The 25,388-nt window shown below is 52.6% G+C and overlaps 1 protein-coding gene across 2 annotated transcripts in view; it reads right to left on the bottom strand.

The window, feature by feature from the left end:
• TMEM266 (transmembrane protein 266) overlaps positions 1-25,388 on the bottom strand; it is a 50,501-nt gene that overhangs the window by 3,610 nt on the left and 21,503 nt on the right. The window contains exons 4-9 of one of the 2 annotated variants that reach the window (XM_081124463.1): positions 20,105-20,153; positions 17,169-17,242; positions 14,951-15,007; positions 13,866-14,004; positions 11,518-11,633; positions 1,028-1,208 (exon numbers count right to left, since the gene is read on the bottom strand). In XM_081124463.1, coding sequence (XP_080980589.1) covers positions 1,028-1,208; positions 11,518-11,633; positions 13,866-14,004; positions 14,951-15,007; positions 17,169-17,242; positions 20,105-20,111 — 574 coding nt within the window. In that variant the 5' untranslated portion in view covers positions 20,112-20,153. Of the gene's footprint in view, positions 1-1,027; positions 1,209-11,517; positions 11,634-13,865; positions 14,005-14,950; positions 15,008-17,168; positions 17,243-19,998; positions 20,154-25,388 lie in introns of both variants that reach the window. The other variant, XM_081124462.1, reaches the window with a different exon arrangement.

The following is a 25,388-nucleotide window of genomic DNA, read 5'->3' as shown; positions in this document are numbered from 1 at the left end:
CAGCCATAATTTCCAATGTCATGTAGATCTCTCCCTCGACACAGCTCCTGGGCAGAGTGAGATCAGCTCGGGGACACCCTGTCTCCCTGGCCCACTCAAGGATGTTGTAACCTGAAACTAATAATGTATGTGACCTATAAGGAAATATTTTTTAAAAACCTGATCTCTGGCTGAACACAGATGAATGTAAAGTTCTGCAGAGGGGTACAAAACGCCACCTGATCACATTTTCAGGTGCAAGTTAGGACTCAGACCTGGGCAGGAAAAGTACCTGGGACAGAGATCTGCTGTCTGGGCTTTGCTGAGGCCCCTAAGCTGAGGCCGGTCCTTGGCCTGAGTCCATCAGAACACAGCCTCCTTAAACCCTGACACAGCCCAAACCTGACAGGGCAAGGTCACCAGATGAGGGTACTTCCACCCAATGACAACACACTACCACCTGACACCTACAAGGACTGATGTGCAGCTTTGGAGGCCATTTGCAGCCCCTGCCCTGAGCATTCCCTGGAGGGTCAGCATGTTCCCACTTAACAGCTAGTAAAATTAAGGCCCTGTACGAGGTGACACAGCTGGCCTTCTGTACCCTGAGCTTAGAATCTGGCTGCTCTGGCCCCAGGCCTGGACTTACTATCCCAGCCCTGGTGGGCTGGACAGCCCGATAGGAAAGTGGCTTTGGATGACTTTCCTGGGGCTCAGTGTTCTCGTCCATAAAGTAGACGTCGCACTTCCTTCAGGGGTCGTGTGAGGACTGGGGGACCATGCACACAAAGCACAGAGCCCACAGGCAGGAGACAATACAACACACCGAGATCATGTCAAGGTCAGTCAAGGAGGTTTGGCTAAACCGGTGTCTCCTGGGTTCAAAGAGGTGGTCCTGATCTGAAGTTACTTCCCAAATCATGGGCCAAGGATGGGACTCAGTCCTTGGTGACAGGCTCCAGCTCCAGGAAGCTGGGTGCATACCCTGAGATCTCAGAGGCGAGGGGTGCCCCCAAGGTGGAACTAGGGGAGGCCATGGGCAACTCACCTGGTGAGGGCTGCAGCTGCTCCACAATACCCTCAATGCCCTCAGCTGCCGTCTCCTCTACCACATGGTAACGGCTGCATGGCCTGTGGAGCACCTGTGGGGCCCTCAGCGCCTCCTCCCGTTCCGCTGCCAGGTCCAGGTCCTGCTGTGCCAGGTGTGCCCGCAGCTGCCGGATCTCGAACTGCAAGAGGAAAGGGTTGGGGGCCACACTGAGGGGACCTGGGTGGGGGCATGGGTAGAGTTCGTGCAGAAGCAGGTGGGGTGTGGACCAGTGGTCTGGGACACTGCTCCTGGGGGTTCTGAGCACCCAAAGGCCTAGAGCCACAAGAGCCCCCTCCAGGTAATAAAGTGTGTCCCATGTCTCACCTGTAGCCCCTGGTGAAGTGGGGGAGGAAACAGATGTGCTTTGTGGGAAGCACACTGGGGGCATCAGGGAGACCGGGTTTGAAGCCCCTTCAGGTGTTTGCACTGAAGACGTACAGAGGGGACTACCCAGGGTGCTACCAGCTGGCACCCCCCAAGTTCCCTCTGGGCACCCACTGACCTATCCGTCCTCTAGCGACACCCGTATGGCTTGTCCAGGAGGGGTCCTGAGGACTGCAGACACTCCAGGCAACAGGCTAGGGTTCTAGCACTTACTGACACGTGGCCTCGTTTCCTTACCGACAGAATGGGCGTTTCAGCCCACAGAACTACCCGGGTGCTTCAATAAGACTTTGCAAAAAGCTGCCCACACTCTGAGGTTGGTTTAATGTTCTTGTTGGGGAAAACTTACAGAGGGGCTTGCAGATGTCTCGGGTTGGTGGCTGATATGGCCGTTCACATGCTGGGGCTTCCCAGGTGCCTGGTCAGAGGCCAAGTTTGGGGCTCAGTGGAACAGAGCCTTTCACTACAACCCAGCATTCAGAGCACACTGCAGGGCTTCTTACAAACTCCCATAAACCCCCAAACACCAGGAGCAGGTGGGGTCTCCTTGCAGGACTATGCCCCCTCCTAGGTTCCTAACCCTGTTCCTCGGGTGTTTTCATCTCATTTTAGGGGAGCAAACACAGTCACTTCCCTTGCTTCCCGGCTTTCCCTCACCCCACCATCTGCCCCAGTCCAGCCCCACTGCCAGCTCTCACCTGGACCACTCTGCAGCTTCTACGGCCCTGTGCCGGTGTACTCCAACAGGAGTCACGGGGACCCTCAGGTCACCCCTTTGTCCATACACCTCAGTGGGAGAAAACCCAAGCTCCTTACTCTTGGCTGAGGAAGCTGGTGCTCATGCTACCTCCCTGCACAACGCCGGCCTTCCTGTGGTTCCTGGAATCCATTAAGCCGGCGCTGGGTTCACCTGTGCGCCCAGATCACGCGGCCCGCTCCACCTGAGGCAGCCAGCCAGGCACGCCATTACATCAGCCCGTTAGAATCCTCTGCATTGCATTTAGCACCTTCCAATCTTTCTGTTTATTTATTTTAATGTTTTATTTTTCTTTTGATAGTGAAACACACAATCAAAGCATTCACTAACACTAGGGTAGCCCGGCAGCAAACTGGCATCGGGGCAACTCCCCAGTGTCAGTGTGCACAGGTTTTGTCTCTGGGACCACGGAGTTTTTCAGCAGGTTCCTCAGCCTGCTGCCTGGGGACACCTCTGGCTGCCTCTGTGCTGGGAGCAGGACAGGAGAGGGGCAGAGGGTCCCTCCCATCTGGATGGAAGGACTTTCACTTACTCATTTTCAGCCCTGCCCCTTTCCCTAGGCCCCTGCCTAACCCAGTGCCCACCCACAGAGCCCTCTGGTTCAATTTCTTCAGAGAACAAGCACGTGGCTCTTGTAGAGCATGGCCTCCTGGCCGTGCAGGATTTGACGAAGGGCCTGGGGGTTCCAATATTACACACACAGAACTTTAGCCAGCCCTCCCCTGTGGTCAGCTTCACACTCACCCCCTTCCTCCCAAACTGCCTCAGGGTTCCGAGGGTGGAATTAGCGCCTTTCCCTTCCCCTCTTCCTCCGCAGGCACTTCAGGTACAAATACTCCACTCCTACTCCACTGCTACACTAGCCAGCACTTCCTCATCCACTCTCCCCACTCCCAAATCCACGGAAATCTCTATCCTTGTTGTCCTGTGGGCAGGATTTAAGAAGAGTTTCTTAATTCTCACGTGTTTGAGCTTTTTCTTTACTATGATGATTTCAAGTGGAATCTGGGGAAGGAGATCAGAATTTTTCCTTAAAAAAAAAAAAGGCCTAATTTGTAGTGTATGGTAATCTCTGTGGTGTAAATACTCCCACCATGGCCGATTTCAAATGACCAGCACAAGGTCATGCAGAACTGGGAAGAAGTGTGCGCCACTGGCTCTCAGCCAGCAAGAAGCCCAGCACACCACCGCCATCCTACCACCCCCCCAAACTGTAATCTCTGCACCAGCCAGGAACCGGGCCCCAACCCTAGCCCAAAGCTGAAACAAAACCTGAGCCCTGACACTGAGCCCCAGCCCTAGTCACAGACTGAGCTCTAACTCTGGTCTCAGACTAGGCTTACACTCCGGACCTCAACAACCCAGTACTCAAATGGGGCAGTTGGCCTCAAAGGGTAAGAAATTGGGGCTGTATTATTATAGGGTAGCCTGTGCAGGGGAAAGGGTTCAAGCCACTCCTCTGGCAGCAAGATCTCAGAGGTCACAGGGGCCCATGAGACAGCCCTCTCTGCTACTGGGGCTGGGCACCCACCCCTCCTGCCCAGGCCGATCAGAACTTCCCATGGGCATATCCAGCCCCCTTTCTCCAAGGCTGCTCATCAGGGCGGAAGACCCAGCTAATGGCCTCCCAGGCCACTCTGAACAAATGCATTATTGATAACTTGTAATCGATAAGCTGCCCATGAGTGTTCCATGGGAATGCAGGCCAGACAGCCTGAGGATTGGTCTATACAGAAAGATGTAAAAATTTACATCCAGAGCTCAGCTGGCGTGGCTCAGTGGTTGAGTGTCAACCTATGAACCAGGAGGTCACGGTTCGATTCCCAGTCAGGGCACATGCCCGGGTTTTGGGTTTGATCCCCAGCAGGGGGCGTGCAGGGGGCAGACGAACAATGACTCTCTCATCATTGATGTTTCTCTCTCTCTCTCTACCTCTGCCTTCCTCTCTCTAAAATCAATAAAAATATATTTAAAAACAAAACTTACATCCAGAAAAAGGAGAGAGAGGAGGATGGGGGGAAAATAGGGTGTAGGGGAGACGTGAGGCAGGGTCACAGGCCAGCCACCTGCAGCTGAACTCCAGCAGGATGAAAGATGGGACAGAAGCAATAAGTAAAGGAACTGTGGCCAAGAAATTTCCAAATCTAATGAAACACATTAACCCACAAGTTCAGGAAACTCAGAGAATTCCAAGCAGGGTAAATACAAAGACCCCACACCTAAACGCCCCGCAGTCAGACTGCTAAAAACGCATGAGAACCACCCCATACTGAGGTTTGTGGGGTTCCTGGGGCCTGGGCCCTGGGAGGGAAGGCGCCTGGTGGCTTTGAGTTTTCCATGGCAAACTGGCCCAGTGGGAAAAAAGCCCATCCTGTGACTTGCGGAGAAAGAAAGTGCAGTCACCGCCCTACTTAATGCTTGTCATTAGCTAAGTATTGCTCATCCAATAACCTGACAAGATCCGCCAGCCCCACAGGGAAGCCAGCATGCATTACTGGAGCAAGTGGGCCCCTTCTGCTGGACTGGGCTTAAATGCATGCCGGGCAGGGCGGACCCCCCTTGGGGTGGCAACCCCAGTGCATCTCTGCCTTCAATGGTCTGGGTTGTGGAATGCAATTGACACACCTTGGCCTGATCGATGCACACTTTGGCCAGAGCTCGATGGTTTCTAATGCAATACCAATAATTTTCTTCCATCCTATTAGTGCTGTCTGCACAGACTGCCCTGCCTTCAGACCCATCTGCTATTGGGATGGCATCCAATGTTTATTTCCATTAGTTTTGCCATTGTTGGTAATAATAAAAATCAGGAGACAGTTGCAAACTTATGATTTACGAGCAGGGTGAAGCCGAATTCACACTTGGCCCCTTTCCATCCACCGTTAAAGATGACTGGTAGCTGGCCATCAATTTAAATTATGGCAAAAGGATAACATAAGTTATTCCTATGATGGCTAATTTTATCAGCTAAATAGGTTTGTCATTAAAACTATCGGCTGTTTTACAAATCACTTTCCATGTTCTAAAAAAACACACACTTGACATCCCACAGTGGCAATCTTGAATAAACCAAGTAACAAAGACTATGGTGCTGAGCTGGGAGCTTGTGCCTCTGCAGCAAACCGGGGGGTTCTCTGTAATGAGCCAGCATCAAGTGTTACTCCCAGAGTCCAGATAGAACCTCTTTCCTGCTGTTTCTGACCCACCCAAGGCTCTGTTGACCCTCAAGCCCCAGTGGCCCAGCCTTGAAGGCGAATATTTTCTCGGGGGTGCCGGGCATCCACAGCAAGGCGCATGGATGGAGCACATGGTCCCAGGTTCCCTAACAAGCGGGCATGACCCCAGAACATGAGAGGTTGAAGTGAGTGGAGGGAGAGGAGCAGGACATTCCCCTCACCCCAACTGCCTCCACCAGAAATGTCTGTAGCTTGGGGTTAAGATTATCACCTGTTTCTTAAAGAAACAGGCCAGGAGACGGGCACTTATGCAGGGAGAATCAATCGTTGTGATTATGGGGAGGGGAAAGGGCAGGACCTGTCATGAGCCCACTGGCCTCATTTTATGGATTGGGCACTGTGCAGGTGACAGTTTTCTCCTTGGGCACACAGACCACTCTGTCAGCACCTGGTGCTTTAGGTGTGACTGTGAGACTGAGTCCTGCCCACAAAGTGGTGGCAGAAGCAAAGTCACCACTTTCAGGCCTGGCCAATAAAAACCTGTGCACAATTCTCCACCCCATTTCTATCCCCTGGGTTAAGGAAGAAAATGCCAAGGACCTGTAATTGGGAGAAGCCACTGTATGGGGGGAGCTTGGAGGCCAGTGACTACAGAAACAGGGCCTCTTACCCCATTCCTTTCCCCCTGCAGCGTGCACTCGGCTGTAACATGAGTGACAAACACTCCGTGTGTCGAGCCACTGAGATTTCTGGATTGTCTGACTGAGCTGCTGGCATTGCTCATCCAACAGCAATTTGTACAGATGGCCTGCTTCTATAGCCCTGAGCTCCACCCCCAGCCGTGAGACACTGGCGGAGCAACAGCCTCTCACTGCCTCAGCCTCTCCATCTCTAAAGGGATTGCTAATACGGAGCCTACCAACTTGGACCATCAAAGTCAGAATGAGCAACGACAGAGACAGTGCTTTTGTAAATGGTCACCATTATACAAGTGACTTGGCATTTTCTCTCTCTGTTTACATTTGCTGACAGACTACAGTGAGCCAGACTTTATATATACATATACACACACACATCACTTGCTTTAATCTATCCTTACAGCATCACTTTTTCCAGTTAGGAACCTGAGCCCACAGATTCAAGGGAGACAACTAGTTGCTGGTGGAGCTGAAGTTAGAACCCTGCTGGCCCTTGTATTGATTAGTAATGCATTGGCCCTTTCCCTTCAGAGGGAAAGTAAAATAAACTTTCTTTCTGTAAAAAAAAGAACCCTGCTGCCCACACAGGATCCTCTTTCAGGGGCTGATGCCTGCCCAGGGCTCATGGCCAGCCCAGGGCTCATGGCCACCCTCAGGGGTCCACAAGTCCTCCTTGAAGATTGGGCCTTGAGTCACCTGGATTGAGCCCCAACGATCTCAGGGTAAAAGGTGCTGAGGAACGAATACTTCACTTCTTCTGTCCTTCCCACAGGACCAAGCAGGGAAGAGAAACAAACTCCAACTGTGGGCCCGGCTGTACTATTTTGGCCAAAGGCTGTTGCAAGGCTTCCAGGGCAAAGAGCAGGTACAATGGGGCCTTCAGAACATGTTTTGAAATTAGAGCAAGAGGCTGGGCACAAGGTACACAAAACCTCAGAAGTGTTTTTCTAAGTCGAGCTGGAAGAACGTATCATTGCATTCACTTGATCACTGCAGCTAAAACAGCTTTGGAGTAGACAGTGCAGAGAGAGAGATGGAATGTTCCCACCATCTCTCTGTAGGACAGTAACTGGCCTCCTGCCTCTGGAACCCATCTGTACACCCGTGAGATTAACTCCTAAGAAAATTCTGGCTGGGATCCAGACAGAGAGCAAAATAAAAGCAAACAGGAAGGGACCTCCAGCTGAGGGACTGTTGAAATCAGGGGTCTGAGGCTACCTGCTTCCATCACAGAAGTGAGGAGTCCAGAAGCTGGCTGCAGACCAGCCATGGCTCAGGAGAGGCAGACTGGCCTCTCCTCCTCCTCATTGGCCCCTTGAAAATCCCCTTTCCAGAAGGAATCTGTTAAGGAGTGGTAAGCCCAGAGCTCAAAAGGGGTGACAGAATGACGGTGGCATCGAGTCCTGTCTCCCTGTGAAGACTGGAGGCCAGTGTTGTCCTGGGGGAAACACTGGGATCAGCTAGAAGGGACCCTCTTTCCAATCTCCTAACTGCTTTGCAGTGTTGGGCTCACCTTCCCCCTTCTTTGGGACTCAGGTTCCCCCACCTGCCAAGTCCAGGGCATGGGGTGGAGATGCCCTGCAAGGGGCCTTTCACCTGTGACACAGGTGGTTCTGGGGCATCTAGGATGTGGCCTGTGGTAAGAAATGAGTGGCCATGTGGCACAGAAGATGAAATGCACAAGATATTTATGCAAGAAACTGGCAAACCATGTCACCTGAGTTTCCAGGGCCACAGGAAGAAGCAATTTCCGCTTTCTAAAAAACTACGATGAGTGAAAAAGACTTTACAGTGGAGAGATCTAACAAACATGCCTTGGCCAGGTGACCATGGTCAGGATCAATAGTGATGTCACATCAACAGTGTGCACCCTGGATGTGACACAGTGAGAAGGACACCACCTCTGGGGTCTTCCTCCCAAAACCCATAACGGCAACCTAATCATGAGAAACATCAGACAAATCCCAATAGAGGGCAGCCTGCAATACACTGAGCTGTCCCCCTGCAAACCGTCCAGGTCACCGAAAACAAGGACAGTCTGAGGACCTTATAGACAAGAGGAGCCCAGAACACAAGGAGGCTAAAGGCAGTGTGGACCCCTGGACAGGACCCTAGGCAGAAGGAGGACATTAAACAAACACTAAGAAACTCTGAACAATGTGTGGGCTATAAGAGTAACATATCAGTACTTGTCCATTCATTGTAACACGTGTGACACTGCGAGACGGTATTGTATAGAAAACAGTGGGGGACGATATGGGAATGATCTTCACCATTTTCCTATAAATCTAAACCTAATCTAAAAAATAAAGTTTATTTTAAAAAGAGCTAAGAGGAGTGAAGTTTCTGCAAATATTTATACAAACACATCCCAAGAGAGAGCTGGGTGAATGCAAAGTGGACACTTCATTTACACTAAGATTCTACACATTTCCTTGGGACTCTGGTGAATTTCAGTTTCTTACGCAGCATATACGAGTTCGGTTTGGAAATTGCTTCACTGAACTCTGAGAATGACAGAAGGGAGAGCAAGCGTCTATGGCAAAGGTGATGAGAATGGCCTGGAAGTGGGGCTGGGCAGGAGACTGTGCCTGTGAGGGAGCCGTACACAGTTTTCACTGAGAGCTGAGAAGTGATGTGGGTGGAAAGCGACGTGGAAAATGCCCCTAAGCAAGGCAGGCTGGGAAGGCAGTGTTCACAGGTAGGACGCCTGGCTCCATTCCTGCCTCTAAATGGCCCCAACTCAATGTGCGCTCTTGGTCAAGTCCCCAGGCCTCAGCTTTCTTATCTGTAACATGAGTGTGTTTGGGGGTGGGGCATAGACTGGCTCGGGTCAGCTCTCACAGGTCACCATTTGTGCCAGGCTTCAGGCTGAGCAATCTCACAGCCATCCTTCATGGATTTCATTTCCATCCCCCGTTTTCAGATTAGGAGAACCAAGGCCCACAGAGGCCCCATCAGTGCCCAGAGCGACCAGGCCGTCTGCAGCTCAAGCTCCAGGTGGAAGTGTCTGAGCTGGCTGTGCACTCTGTTCCTAAAGCCTATTCTTACCCATCCTGGTGCTATTCTCCCAAAAGGTCTGGCCACTCCTGACATCCCCTGAGCCACACTCTCATGGCCTTAAGGGTATTTGTTGCCCAGTCAAGTCTCAAACCTGGTCTTAAAATACAGCTAAAAATGAGGCATCTGTTTGCTCGGCCTTTGGAGTGGGCACCCCCAAGCTTTGGGAGAGCAGCATCCTGGCTGCTCTGACCAGCTCCTCCCAGCTTCCTGGTGATCCCCAGGATTCCAGCCATCTGGCCCTTTTTGCTGTCTTAACTAAGGTGACAGGCTTCAGATGTTTTTTAAATTAAAGTGGTTTGTTTCTGTTCATCTCTTTTCCAGATGTCACTACCTAGAGGGAATCCGTCTTTATTTACTGGCTCTTTCCTGTGCAGAATCTCTCTCCGGCCTAGAACCCCTGGGAAGGAGGCTGCATGTGGGGGTGACTTGAACCAGGTCCCCTGGAGCTCAGATGGGGTCACAGTGGAGACTGAGGAGGTGGGTTGCCGCCAGGGTTTGCTCTCAGCCATGTGGCACATGTGCTGTTAATGTGAATCGAGTGGGAGGGTCAGCTTGCTCTCAGCAGGACTGGGAGGCTGTGAATTTAAGAGGGTGGATGGGCCGCTGTGTTTGTGTCTGTCTCTGATGTGGCCAACTGTGTGAGGACAGCATTCGCTTTCCTATTAGACCAGGGATGGGGAAACTTTTTTCTGCCAAGAGCCAGTTGGATATTTATAACATCATTCATGTGCCATACAAAACTATCAACTTAAAATTTAGCTATGAAGAAAGCTCCTAGATTTATTGAATTTCAAGTCCTGCCTGCGGTTGCCTTGGCAGGGCCGGATGTTCCCCACACCTGTATTAGACTGACAGCTGCCTTACCAAGCTCTAGCCAGGTCCTGCATGACACCCAGGACAGTCCTGCTTCCCATTCTCCTGCTTATCCCTGTGCCCCAAACCCAGGCCTCCCTCCCCTGGGTAGCAGCTACAGCCTCTCTACCCAGGTGGCCCCACTCAATGTCAGCTCCTCTGGACACCAGTCTACCTCTGAGGCCCATGCCCCCCAGCACGCAGAGCTCCTACATGTCCCTGCTAAAGCAGGCATAGTGCCAGACTGGCACCATCTATTTATGGGCCTGCCAACTCCCTGAGTCACCCAGAGCCACCCAGAGCCTTGCCACAGCAGGAGTCAAATCCTGCCCACGACGCAGTCCCCAGTGCCCAGTAGAGGCTGGGCCCAGAGTGGGCACTCAATGCTGCTGGTTGCCCAGATGCATGGGTGAGAATGCAGCTGGTGCCCACCTCCTAGGGGCTGGGACACTTGTCTTCCCAGCCTAGTACCCTGCACAAACAGCCACTCCCAGGAACCCCTGGACAAGGTGCTCCTGAGAGCTGTGTCCCTGATGTCCCCTCTCAGCACCTGTAAGCATCTTGTGCTGAAATGAAAGGCCACAGTGTTCCTGAAGTGGACAAAAAGATTTGGTTCCGTGACAGACATTCCGAGGGCACAATCTGTAGGGAGACTGCGTATGTGCTCCTTTGGGGACATTCCACGGATTTCCCACCCACTCCAGCTCCTTATCCAGCTGTGAGGGGCTGGGGTTGAGGAGCCAGGGGCCAACAGTGCGGGTGCTCGGCTGGGGTTGGGGCTGGGGGCCCAGGCCTGCCCTTGGGAGCAGCTGCCCAGGGGGCAGGGAACCACAGTGCCTGTGGAGGCCGACAGTGAGGTTCCCCTTCCTTGCTGGCTTGTCCCCTCTGTGCGCTCCCACCCTGCACACCTGGTACCAAATGTCTTGTACAGGGGGCTGTTTCTAAAGAGCAGTGCAGACTTGCTGCAAACCCGCACCTGCTGAACACCGTCGTCCCCTCCCCTAAACTCCTACAGAAGGAGCTACCTGCACAATCACATCCTACAGATTAAGGAAATGGGGGGGGGGGGGCATGATTAGGCTAAAGTTCTAGGGGACGGAGCAGGGGACAGGCCCTCTCCCTGGCCCCCGTGACTGCCCGGCAAGGCCTCACAGGGCCTGTTGCCCTGTCTCTGAGTCTTTACCATGAACCCTGGAGGGCAGAGAGTACTGCTGACCCCTCTTGGAGTGTCTGCGGGTCCTGGGTGGTGGGCGGCCCAGCAGACTCAACAGACAGAATTCAACCCCTGTCAGAAGCTGCTGTGCCAAGATGACTCAAGAACTGAGCTGGTGACTCAGCTGGTTCAGGTTGGAGAGCTGACCGGTTGCCACGGGTCAATGAAAAGAACCTCAGGCTGGGCGCGAGTGACAAAATGCATCTCCCCTGCTCTGGGCCTCTGATTTCGGGGGCCCCTGTGGCTTTGGGCACCACCAGCACCCTGAGCCCTGGACAGAACCCGACATGGCGGCAGTTACTAACCCCTTGCTCCTGGCAGATCTGCGTCAGCCTCTCCAGCTGCTCGTCCTGGATGACCTTGGCCTTCTCGTACTGCTGGATGACCATCTCCATCTCCACCTTCACAGGCAGGACATAAGCTGCAAGACAGAGAAGGCCTTGAGGCTAGGCAGCGCTGGGCTCGGGCAGGGAGGGGATGGGGCCAGCGTTCCACCAGCTGCAGGCTCCAGCCGAGGCACAGTTCCCAGAGGACGTGGGGGCAGGGGCCTAACAGCAACCAGAGAGTGTAGCAGGGCGACCTCTGCCCCGTGGTGACTGAGAGATGTCTTCCTCCTTCTCCACAGTGACAGAACCCTTGAGCTGGGACTAAGGACTCTACTTTTCAGTCTGTGTGGCAGCCACTGGACCACATGCTGGACAATGAATCAAGCGCAAGCGTCCTTTGAAGGCGGCTGGGGTTGGTGGGGAACCGCTGGCGGGAATGTGAAATGCACAGCCACCTTGGAAACTACTCTAGCAGTTCTTCAAAATGCTGAATGGTGACCTCATGGCCCAGCACTTCCATTCATAGGCACACCTAACATATGTCTACACAAAAACGTGTACATGCATGTTCACCTAAATGTCTACCACTGATAATAAATAAAGTGTGGCCCATCCATCCAGTGGAGGACTGCTCTGATACAAGCTACAACATGATCACCCTGGACAACATCACGCAAAGTGAAGGAAGCCAGACACAACAGACCACAAATTATGTGATTCCACGTATATGATAAGTCCAGAGGCAAACTGACAAGGCAGAAAGATTAGTGGTCGCCTGGCCTCAGGGTGAGTGCAGAGTGACTGCAAATGGGTGTGGGGTGGGACCCTTGCTGAGGGATCCTCAGCCCCCTTTGCCTCAGTTTCCCCATCTGTCAAATGGGAGAATGGACTAGATGATCTCCCAGGGCCTCCCAGCTCAGGCCTTCCTTCCGAAGCTGGACCCAACAATATTTCAGTGTGATGGAGAATCTGGATCAGGCACTCCCTGACACCACCAAATCCACCGTGCTCACAGGCGGGACGTGGGGTTGAGGACCAGGAAGACGGTGCCCAGCCCAGGTTATGGGAAACCCCAGAGGCTGTCCTTCCCCTCTTGTACCCACTGGGAAAATGCTGTTGGGATGTTCTCATGGCCACAATTTCTGTCATTTGCAACCAAAATTCAGGGCTGGAGTGACCTTGGAGTCTCTATACCATATAAATCTATTCAGCACAGAGTATATACACACAGGTATAGTCTACACATACACGGTCTACCCGAGTGATTTTGAAGCTGCTCCAGGAACCTAGAAAGTGCTTAGAGATACTTCAGGGGAGAAGGGGGAAGGCAGGAGGTGGCCTGGAGCCCCCCACTCCCCGTCAACCAAAGCAACTCCACTGTCAATCTATTTTCACACTGAGTATTTGCACATGATTTTGCAGAAGGGCTTTGCTACTAAAAAACACAAACAAAACAAAAACCAAACAAACAAGAAAAAAAAGAAACAAAACCAAAATATAAACAGCTTGGGAATCATTTATATGATTTCCATGTCATGAGAAGTGAACCAGCCCATATGCGGTGCTGTGTGCCTACCTCGGGACCCCACCTTGCTCTCAGGGATGAGGGTCCCAGTCCCCTCCCCACCCATGCCTCCCTCCTTTGGGGGGCACAGTCTGGTCTATCACCACCTTTTGGAAAAAAGGGAGCCACCAGGTCAGGACCCAGCGTTTGGGTGAGGTGGCTCACAGCGGAGGGCAGCACAGGCCATGGGAAGGCAGAATAGGTCTGGGAGTGAGGACCCAGAGATAGGAGTGTGTGTCTCCAGAGCTGATGGAAGCCAGATCCAAAACCCCACCCAGGCCAATAGCTCCCATATAAAATGGCTATTTGCAAGTCAAAAGGCTTGGGGGAACCCAGCTTGTCCTTGGTGGACAGAGAGGTGAAACGGACCCTGCAGGAGCAAAACTTCAACCAGTGACCTGAACAAAGCAGTGGGAGCCCTCAGGTGGCACTTGGGTTGTGAGGAGCTAGTCTTTTGGATGGCAGGCCTGACTATCAGCTGACAGGTGAAAGAAACAGTCATGTTGATGACTGCGTGACCTCTGAACTCAAGTGTCTGCATGTGCTGTTGGGGCAGCCTGTGAGCGGTTCCTGAACTCAACACCGCATGAGCAGTGACAGGCTTGTCCTCTCCCACCTGAGTCTCCACCTACCACCCCTGATGCTGGCTGGGCAACCCCCCACCCTCATCACACGGTCTCTCTGCTCTCAACTGAGAGCTCTAGTTTCTGGAGATGCCATCTGTCACCCTGCCAGCCCCACTGAGCCCTTCCAGGCCACTCACCATCAAGGACCCTCTTCACCCGCCAGATTCGGAGCAAGATGATGAGGCTGATGGCGTCCCAGGGGCTCCGGGGCCCGTTGGCCACAGTAGACGCCACCATTGGGGCCAAGGACAGGATGATCACAGCCCCATCAAACACCTGGGGGAGGAGCGGATTTCAGTGCCCTGGCCATTCCAACCAGAGTGCACACCAGGCAAAGCACCTGTATCTGGTCAACTCCTCCTTCTCTCCATCTATAAAAGGCCCCCCACTCCTGGCTGTTTCCCCTGACTCCGCTCAGTGTTTCGGGACCTCCCCCACCAGAGGTGCTACTAAGCATGCTTCCTCCGAGTGACCTCCACCCATCTCCAGCCTCCACTCCCACAACCTGCGGCTGCCCCAAGCAAGCATCTTTTCCCAGAGACTGTCTCAAGAATCTTTGTCCCTTCTCGGGATGGGCCTATAGCCTCAATGGCCCCTCACTTCGACCTGGGTAGCAGGAGCCCAGAGCCTGCCTCTCATCTCTATCCACAGGGAGGCAGGACCAGAACAGAAGGGGCCTAGCCTGTGTGACTCAGACCTGGGCCCTGACCTGCCACCTGCTGTTTCAACCTGGCCTTCCTGAGACCTCCATGGTCAGGCCTCTGTCTGTGCAGCTAAAGAGGCTAAAAATGGGTGGGAAGCAAGGCAGGAGTGGGCAGCAGACACGGCCCGCCTTGGCCAGTGCTGTGCGACAGCCAGGCCTCCCTGCTTCCCCCCATTCACTGCTCAGAGGCAGACCAGGCTCAGAAACCCATTTCAGCTCAGCTCTCCCACCACAGAGCCATTGTAGATGGCACTTCTTGGTTTAAAACACATTTCGAAAGCTTTCCAAAACAATTCAAGAATAAGTTAAATTTTGCAGAACATTATGAGGGCTGTTTAGATGCCCCTTTACTGGGAACTTTCTCAGTGTTCCCTCCCCACCTGCCCCGTGCCGGGGAACCCTACATCCACTGTGGGAAGGAGCCAAATTTTCTCACTGGCTCCCAGACTAGGATGGTGGGGATGGTGACATCTCCCAGCACCCAGGGGGCTGACTTGGGGGGTGGACGTTGGTTTTTACCTCTATTTTGTTCTCGATGTAATCCCAGATTCCAAGCACCACAATCCGGAGAACAGTCTGAGGAGAGGAAGTGACACAGGAAGTTGGGGTTACTGCCCTGTCCCCAAGGAGGAGGTTTCAGAGCTCAGGTTCTAGCCCAACATGGGAAACTGGCTCCACCACCCTTGGTGCCCTCTCAGACTCTGAGTGCCCATGAGTGTGCCAGCCCTTTGCTCCATGTCCTCAATGCTCCCAGGCCCACAGAATAAATTCCAAAGCCCCAGGAATGATGCTCACACCCAGCCTCCCTCTCCAGGGTCAGCTCCTGCACCTGTCATGCCACCTGCAAATCGGCAAACTTGCAAATTCTTTCTCCTTTTGCCCCGACCTCTTGTGGGGTCAGCCTGCCTGTGACTCCCTCCCCCATCTCTCCTTATGCAGTAACTGAGGTTTCGGCTGGAGACCACACTTCCCAGCCTTCCCCATGCCCAGCAGTGGCCATGCAACCATGTTCTGTGTACAAGTTCTGGGCTGTGCCCCTCAGGGGTCAGACTCTTCCTCCTCTTTTCCTCTCCCCAAACACTAGGCTGTGAGTACGTAGCTTTGGTGCTAACATGTCTCCCATAAGGGGACTGGGCAGCAAGATGGGAGCGTGCTGGGTCCCCACCAGCCCCAAGCCACCTTGTTAGCATCATCTGAGCACCCAACCGGTCTTTTCAGGAGAGGCAGAGGAGCCCCGCCTGCTTTTGTGTTGGCTTCTGGTCACAGCAGCTCAGCCTGTGTGCTGACCAGCCAGGCCTCTTCCCTTTCTCTACCTGGTAAAGGCCTTTCTGTCTCTCTGGCCTCGGCTCCAATCTCACCTTCATGAAGCTTTTCCACAGTCCTCAGGCTCAGTGCCTCTTTCCTCAGTGTCCCTACAAGGCCCAGGAACATCACCACCCTCCCACAACACCGATCCCTGGCCCTTCTCACTAGCGGAGCCCCGGTCACTGTGAGCAGCACTAATACCATCGTGCATTCTCAGACCCTCTGGGGAGCACAGTGAAGGGACCTCCATGAGACTGCTATAGTTCCAGGTCCTAGGCATTCATGAGACGTGGATCTCTGTACACCAGTCCCTCTGCTCATGCAGGACATGGTGTACAGGGGGCAGGGCTCCTCCGATACTCTGTTACCCCCCCGTTATTCTTGTTACTGCTGCACCCCACCCTATCTTCTACCAGTTCCAAGGTCAGGGGCACCACCATCCTCCCAGCCCCTCAGCTCTCCCTGCTTAGCCCCTGGAAACCCCAGCCCTTGCCCCACTGGTTGTATGTGGAAGCGGGTGGAGTTTGAAGCTGACATGACTCTGCGCAGGGCTTGTCTATTTCAAGTGGCTTGTCTCCAGCAGAGAAAGGAGGAGAATGCTGAATTAACGCCGGGTAATAAATTCTGCAAAGCCAATAAAACCAAAGCAGAGGGACCTCGGGAAGAACCTCAGCAACTGATTAAACATTTTTGTTGGCAGTCACAGACACATGGCATATTTTCCAAGGTTTGCATCAAGGGAACATCTGGCCATGGCCCACATGTTTGTGGGAGGGAAGGGCCATGTGGGCTAGAGTCAACTGTGGCAGTGCAGGTGGGGCAATGGGTGCAGAGTGACAGTGGCAAGCTGACTTGGGCCACTCGTCCATTCTGTTAGGAAGAACTAGATTTCCACATAAAACACCCCAGGCCTTCAGTGACCCACCACTGCCCACAGCATGAAGTCCAGTCTTCTCGGCTTTCCTGGGAGACCCTGCCAGCAGCAGCCCCCTGAAATGCAGGCCAGGGTGTCATGATGACAGGCTGGGAATCGCCCAGAAGTGTCACTTACGCCATGTGAAGGCAGAGGGATGTGCTGGGATCATAGCTCTCACACATGTCAGTGCCACTGGGCTCTTTGCCTGCTCCTCACAGGCCACACAAACTACTTGCTCTCCCTCAACGATGTCCTGCTCAGTCCTACCTTCATTGTGACATGGCCCACCCACACCTGGACCACACCTGCTCATCTGCTGGGATTCAGCTCAGGGGCTACCTGCTCCCTGTGAATTTCTCAAACACAGAAGTCATTCCCTGAACTGCGTCTCCCTCATTGCAGCCTCAAGGGCACACAGAGGGCCTTACACTTGTAAATGTTTACAGGATAAAGCCCAATCTCCCCAGGACAGGAGCTGTCCTAAAGAAGTGGTCACAGGGCCCAGCCTTTACCCACCTCTGAGAAGAACACGGAGAGAATGACCAGACTGATCCAGTGAATGACACCAGCAAAGTGGAATGCACTAGAAACTGCAACAAACACAATTAACAGGGGCCAGTTTTAGCAGGAAGGACTTAGATGCATCAGGTGAAGGGCTTCCCAGCCTGGGAACAACCTCTGGGACCCAGCTGCTTGCACGAATGCTTAGATCTGGATGAAATCAGGCCAAAGACCAGCAAGTGGTAGCTGAGACAGAGGTGGGGGAGGTGGGTGGGCTGTGAGGCCATCCTTTCCTCTGTCTCCCCTAAAGGCCACCTCTTGGAGTTCTAGCCTGCCCTGCAGTCTCGATGGACTCTGTCCTCCTGGAAAGGAGATCTCCTGAGGGGCTTAGGGAAACATTGGGCTTTCGGACCTGTGGGCAGCTTGTCAGGTTTAGATGAGCTGTCAGAAATCTCCACCACAATTCAGTCCCAGAGTGCCAGGCATGTGAGTGGGGGACTGAGGCAAGCTCATTTTAACTTTTCATTCTGCACTGAGTGGTGGAGATGGTAGTGTCAGCCAGGATGTTTCAGAGAAGAGGCTGGAATGAGGACTGGAAAAGGGAACCAGGGGTCAGGGGATGCCAGCCTCCCAAAAGACACAGAGCAAGTGGCTGGGTATGCTACGCTTCTCAGTTGCCCCCCTGGCATTCTACAAGCCAGGGTATCAGCAGCAGAAGCAGTCAGTCACCGACAGCTCCCACCCACTCCCACCGGGCACTAGCTCCAGAAGGCAATTTAAATACAAGAGCCAGGTCAGCCTCCGACCCGTGCAGGGAACAATTTATCAGGTGGAAGGCCCAAAGCAGGATGCAAGGGCCCAGGGCAAGGGCCAGATGGGCTCTGATGGAGACTGTGGGTGGCAGGAGATGCTCCCCGGAGGACAGGCATAAAAAAGATATTGGCGGGACATTCTGGGGCAGTGGGGCCAAAAAGTGCACAGGAATGCTGCTGGGAACACATGCTGCTTCCCTTCTGGGCGACAGCTGGGCGTGGCCAGCACACAGCTCAGAGTCCCCTGGGGGCTGAAGGACAATGTCCAGAGCCATCACAGGGCCAGGCTGGATCCGACAACCTCCCCCAGAGCTCTGAGATTGGGGGATCCTGGAGGTGGCAGAATCCAGGTTTGGAGCGTGGAACTGGGGTGGGAATAAGGCTGCAGAGTGGGGGACTTCGGGTTCCCTGGCCTTGGGCCAATATGACCCTTAAAAAACGAGCCAGGAGATGCCATGATTCTTCCGGTCTGGGCCACGTAAAGACTAGTGGGAACCAAGAGGCTGAGGCCTGTGACTGAAAGGACCTCCAGATGATTCTGAAAACATAAACTCTCTCCCCATTATTTCTCAAATGAATTCCTGTGCCTTTTTTTACGGTTGCTTTAGAAGAGCAATAAATCTCTGATTGTGAGTTTTATGGAATTTAAGATGCCTTTTATGAGCTGCTATTGGATCTCCCACAAAAATCAATCTCCTGGATATTTAATTTTAAGCAACATTCCAGTGTAGGCCAGGCTCTCAGTCCTACTCGGTGCCTGTCACTCCCAAAGCACTGAGCGCCCGGTGCAGCCCACCACAGGGAAAGAAAGACTCCGTTCTGGGCAGACCTCATAAAAAGCAGACGGATGGGTGTGTGGGAGGGAAAGTACACAGCATGGTCTAATTGAAGGCAGGCTGAGTGCAATACCAGTGCTGGTCACCTAAGACCAAAGATTCTTTGGGACCCAGCAAGGCTGTTAGGACAAAAGCTACCCTACACTCCTGTCACCCTCTCTTAGAGTCAGGGCAGCTGGTGGGACTGGGAAGGAACCCTGAATCAGAGGCTCTAGTCAAACAAGTTCAAGACCACAGATGGCTTTGGGGTGGCGAGATCTACAGTCCTGGTTGTAGCCAACAGCAGGAAAGGAACCTCTGGTGGGGGGGAGGCAATAATCTCATCTCTTTTATTTGCACTTGAGTGATCCACCTTCTGAATTGGGGAAATATGGTAACCAGGAGCTGTACAGAACCACTCACTCATGCAAACCCAAGGGTCTCAACGCCCCTCCACCAGGCCACCAAACAGGGGGCTGCAGGGCTAGGGGGAGCAAGTGGGCCCTCTACCCTGACAGCCCTGCAGCCACTATGTCTAGAAGGACACAAGAGGCAGCAGACAACCCATTGGCCTCCATGAACCCTGAACCAGAACAAACACAGCAAGGACTATGGTGGGAGGACAGCTGGCCCTGCCAATAATTGGCCTGGTGGCTTGAAGTCCCAGCTCCAGGACTTCTCACCTGAGGAAGTTCTAACTTCTCCAGATCTTAAATCCCCTGTCTATAAAATAGGATGACAGCCTTGTCCATCTCACAGGGCTGCTGCCAGGGTCCATTACTTTCCAAACTGCCCCACTTACGCTGGACAAAAATACAGAGAATCGCATTGTCACTGTGGCTGCTGTTGTTAGTTACAAGGGGATATGCCTCCACACGTGGGGCTCTCTTTAAGCTACAGAAAATTCCAACCTGGAAAATTCCAAATGCGAACAATAAAAAAAGTGCATACAGGGGTCCCCAACATTTCTGATCTAATCAGTTCCGGGTGGTGGGATGCCGGGAGGGCACAGGAGCGCCCACATTGGGTCAGGAAGGCAAACTGCTGTTGGGGTGACAGAGAGAAGCTGCCAGGTATCCTCCCTGGTGGAGATCCCATGGGCCATGGGGCCGGGGATCAGGCCAGGGCAGATCACATTGCTGGTTGGGGACCCCTGATGGATGCACATTAATTATTGACATCATACGTATTTGCATATGTATCCCTCTTGCTACTCACACTGGAGAAGCTTTATATCTATTAGAAGTTCCAGAGTCAGGAGAATCACCACCAATATTACACAGGCTACCAGGAAACTGTTGAGACTGGCACTGAGCAAAAATACCTGCCATACGGCTGCTCTCTTCCCACAGCACGGCTTCAGCCAGGTGGACCTGTTGGGATGAGAGCGGAGAGGAGGTGCTGAAGGGGGGAGATCCCAAAGGCCCTGCTCTCAAACCACCCCCCCGCCCCGTTACCCTTCCCACCCTATGCTTCCCGAAGAAACATAATCTTATTAAAAAGGCCACGGAGTAGAATTACAAAGAGGGGTCTCTTCAGGCATTTGATCCGCTCCCATTAGAAACACAAGATGCTGGGGGAAACGGGGTGCCTGTGAGGCAGCCTGGATGCTGAGGTCAGACTCACTAGCTAAGGAGGGGTTAGGAGTCAGGGAGGCCTCACGTCTCTGCCTTCAGCTCCCAGGCCTAAGCACTCTGGTCTTCAACCTCCCCTTTCATAAAACCCCAGTGTTATTTGAAAATTAAATGAGAGAATGTATCTGATCTCTAATGCGTCTTGTAGCCGACGTGAACTGATGAGGTTGATAAAATATTTGATGGCCCAAACACTGGGCCACCACCTGTACTTCTTGTCCAAAGGGAGTAGTCTGATGAAGCTCAGTGCCCACCCCCCCGAGATCCCAAAGGTGTCATTAGGAAGGGGGCTCTGCTATGAGGGGCTCCTGGAGGAGGTGTCTTCCTCACAGACCATCCAGCAAAGCCTAAAGGAGGCCCCAGTTGTGGGACAAAGCTCATGGCTCTTCAAGAAATCTGGCAGGAAATGGGCTTAGCCCACATCTTTCTGGATGTTTTCTAAAATCTCTGGGAATAAAAGGTGCTGTCCTCAGCTCTGGGGGAATGCAAAGAGTAGGGTTCAATCCCAAGCCTTAGGACCCTGGTTGCAGGAAGGATTCCACCAACCCTGGACACCCTGGGGTGAGAGGCAGTGTCCATGACAGAAGGCCATGAGAGGCCACCAGTCAGTGGGGCCAGGTGTGTCTGTCCATGAGGGGCAAGAAGGACTAGGCATGAAGCCTCCAGCTCCAGCTCAGAGGGACAGCCATGCCCCCCTGGACAGAGGCCCAGAGAAGCCTAGGTGCCTGCCCACAGGTACTACCAGCTGTACTGCTTTTGTACATGAAAGACCCTTGAATTTTAAAATTTTGGCTATCACTACTCAGCTGACCTGCTCTCCTGATCCATCTGTGTGTCTCACATATTCCCCCTCCCTCTTTTCCCACGAGGTGAAATTCCTGCCCTCCTACCTAGGCCCTATTTTAATCTTTCACACCTCTCTCACCCAGCTGCCCCAGCTCAACACTTCCCTCCTGCTTTCAGTTAACTCCTCCAGAGGGCCACAAGCACTGCAGGTCTCAAAGGAGACCCAGCTCCACCCCCACAGGCTCTAAAACCCAGTCCAATGGTCAGTGGCTCCTTAAACTAATGCCAATTCACTGCCACCTGAAGTTTGAGCCAAGCATCTTTACAGTTATTAAAAGGGCAGCTGTGAAGGTCATTTTCCAGGCTGGTATCACGTTGAGCAGCCAATGTATGAGTTTGGGGTGCTGAGGGTTTTCTGAGGCACTACCCTAGGCTGCAGGATCATGGACCCCAAGGCTCTAGCACAGAGCTGAGTGAAAGGAGCCAAATTTTTGGCTGGCCTGGTGTTTGAAAATTCCAAACTGATAATAAAATGTCCTCTGAGATTCGGAAGACAGATATTCCTAGGAGACGACAGTGTTATAGTGTTTTCTGTTGTTTTTTTGTTAATTCTCACCCCAGGATATTTTTTCCATTGATTTTTTAGAGACAGTGGAAAACATTGATGTGAGACACATCAATTGGTTGCCTCCTGCATGTGCCCAGACTGGGGCTGGAGATCGAACTTGCAACCCAGTTATGTGCCCTTGACCAGGGATCAAACCTGAGACCCTTTGGTGCTTGGACCGATGCTCTAACTACTGAGCCACACCAATCAGGGCTAGGACACTGTTTTAGCAGAAAAACGGAATGTGTCTAGTTTCAAAATATCCCTGAGTGGTTAAATAATAACAGAAAGAGCTTAGTGGGGCAACAGGGAAATCAGCATTGGCTCTTCAATTTTTAAAATAAATCCTCATGCATGATTAATGTTGTTTTTCTAATTGATTTTTAGAGAGAGGGGAAGGGAAAAAAAGAAACATAGATGTGAGAGAGAAACATCTATCTGTTGCCTCCCATACACCCCAACCAGGGATCAAATCCACACCTTTTGGTGTACAGGACAATGCTCCAGCCAACTGAGTCACCTGGCCAGGCTGACTCTTCAATTTTTGAAGGTATTTTCCTTCCATCTCTTCAGCATCCAGCCCATCCAAGCCCTGGGGCCTGGTTCTCAGGTGGTGCTAGCCACAGAATGGCCACCAGAGGGCAGGCGTGTCCTAATTTAATATCTTGGTGCAACAGGAGGGGCAGCTCCAGGAGGCCACTTGGGCCGCCAAGGCCGAAATAACAAGGAGCAGATGGCATCTCCTGGCAGGTAGGGAATGTTCCACTGTGAGGTTCCACCAGTTACTCCTGAGGCCGCAGAGAAATCCTGGTCGGGAGGGGAGGTTAGGGGCCTTGACTGCTTCGGCTTTATATTATTAGGAGTCTTGATAAAAGCTTGAAAGAGTAACTCCTAGAATATTAAAATGAACTTTGGCAAATTTCCAACAGATCCTTCATGTGAGGTAAGGCCACAGGAGTGGCTCCAAAAACCCAGGGCGGCTCCAGGCCATGGCTCTGTCAGGCAGCATCCCTAAGCATGGTGCCCAACTAGCCCTTTCTGAGGTGGAGCAGACGTGGTGCCTGGATGGCAGGGGTTGCGTTTGCTCCGGTGGGGCCTGGACTCCCCACACTGCGCAGTGCTGCCGGACATGGCTGCTATGGCTGCCAGGCCAGTGAGGCAGGAGGATGAGCGATGTGGAGAGAGAGCAGTAGCTAGGGGACTGTGGAGAACCTCAAGTCGATCTCAAAAGTGCTCACAGGCAGTGCAATCACAAGTCCCCAGGGGGCCACAGCAAAGCTTACTGCCCTGTAGGCAGCCAGGCCAGATGGCTCTGTCAGCCCTGCACTGATATGTTCACCTGTCAAGACCCCAAAGAAAGGAACGGAGGGAGGGGCCATACTGAGTCAGAGCTGTCTGGCCACAGGTGTGGAATGAAGTCTAGAGCACCAGCTCCCCACTGCCTGGAGCTGACCATGGGTGGCACTGCTGGGCGAGAGGCTCAGAACCCTTCTGGGTTGCAAAGCTTTCCCACAAGGGATGAAAACTATAGTCATGTATCCTCCCCAAAAATGCACAAAACCACAACACTGTGTATAACGTTCCAAGGAGTTATGGCTCCGAAAACCCTGAACCTCACTGAGAGGTCATCTGAGCACACCTGGACCCAGGTTCAAACCCTGGGATATGAATCTGAGACCCTCCCGTCCCCAAGATTCTCCACTGCTGTGATGCTGACATGGCCTGGACATCACAGACTTAGTGGTGGTTTCAACTGTGAGCAGAATATCTCGCATCCCCACTTTACTTTTCTTTGTTGTATTTATTCCGGATGATTAAAATATTGTGAGAGAGAGCCATGATGCTGACTCAAATCCAGCCTCTGGTACTGAGCTGGGCTTTACTTCTACTGATTTCAGAAACGCTCACTTGTAAGGTGCTTACAATGGACCAGGAACTGTTCTGAGCACTTTACAAAGGTTAACTAACCTAGTTGTTTGAAGAGACAGTTCCTTCAACTTTTCTTTCTGTTGACAAACATCCTGGGGAACAGTCAGACTTTTCCATCTGTTTAGGTTTTGGTGGCAACTGATGTCTCCAAATTGTAGCCCCAGGGACTGAACTCTGAGCACAATCTCTGAGTCTGTTTCCTATCCCCAAGTGGGAGTAAGTGTCATCTACTTTTGCAGGATTGTTGTTCTAAAGTATTAAAAATAAAGTATGTAAACCCCATAACACAATGCTTACTTAGCAGCTACCTTATGTATCTACTGTGAGGACTACCATATGTATCTACTGTTAGGTACAAGGGCCTCAGAAAAGCGATTAATTATCTAAATATGGGAAATGTCAACATTCCCTCCATCCACATACAGTTATTACGTGCCCACGAAATGCCAGGAGCTGTGTTGGATGTTGAGCACCTGAGGGTGGCAAGGCATTCCCCTCATGGAGCCTGCGGCCTTGCAAGTGGGTTCTGACTGTACAATGAGCTCCTGGTCCTAGCCCACTCGTGAAAAGCAAAACTAATAAAGGGAGGGAGAAACCAGGAGAGGGAAATGAGCTCGCATGTGTAGAACTTCTCCAGACAGACAAATATCCACCCGTAAGAACCATCAACCCAGCGCCCATAGGGTCACCCTGAGCCGAGTGTCTGCAATGGGTGGTGGGGCTTCACCCTCCCGGGGAGAACTGTACCCACAGCAAAAGTCCTATTGAGCATTGTCTTTGCTCCCATACCCAAGTCCAGGAGGCAAGCCACAGCAGCACACACAAACCAGAAATTCAGACAGCAACACGCTTGGCCCAGCAGAACTCTCAGGCTGGAGGTGAGAGGTGACTCTCCCAGCCCTTTGGGGGAACTGAAGAAATTGAAGTTTCTATACAAGCAGCCTAAGTTCTGCAATTAGAGCTAAAGGTCAGCTCTGTGGCCTGGGGGGCAGGGAAGGAGGAGGGAGCAGCAAAGCCTTATGCTGTTGGGGTCATGGGAGCCTGACATTTGCTTCTCCCAGAATCTCAGGTTTCTGGCATCCTCAGAAATGCCAGCTGGTGACGTGCTCAGGCCAGGAGGTAGAAGCTGTCACCCCCCTTAGCAAGTCACAAAACCCCTCTGAGGGGCACAATCACTGACACAAACCATGGACTGGCTGCTCTACAGCGGGGGTGGGAGGTGGGTTAGGGCGTTGGCCACACTTCTCTAAAGGGGTGCCTTGGGTTCAAGCCTGACTCAAGAGAGGGGTGGGTGCTGCTGGACCAAGTGGCCATGAGACACCCCCCCCCATCTTGAGAGTCCTTAGTATTGGGAACTGGCCACCAGTCTGAGTCTCCCTTATGCCACACTGCGTGGGCAGGGCTGCCTAGATGACGTCAGCTTCCTCACCAGGTGGGAGCCAGGGGCTAGTTTTCAGACACACCCCACTTCTTTGTTCAGCTCTCTCTGTTCTCAGCTGTAGTTTGGCAAATCCTGTTTGGGCAAAGTCCAGCTCCAAGGTGCTTCCACAGATGACTGAGGACCCTAAACCCCATGACTTCAGCTCTACATATAGGAAGTGTCAACATTCACTCCATTTCCACTCACTTAGGGGACCTGACCTTGGGTTCAA

Source organism: Miniopterus schreibersii (assembly GCF_964146895.1).
Source record: "Miniopterus schreibersii genome assembly, chromosome: 22".
Classification (NCBI taxonomy): domain Eukaryota; kingdom Metazoa; phylum Chordata; class Mammalia; order Chiroptera; family Miniopteridae; genus Miniopterus; species Miniopterus schreibersii.
This window is presented reverse-complemented; position numbering and strand designations above follow the sequence as displayed.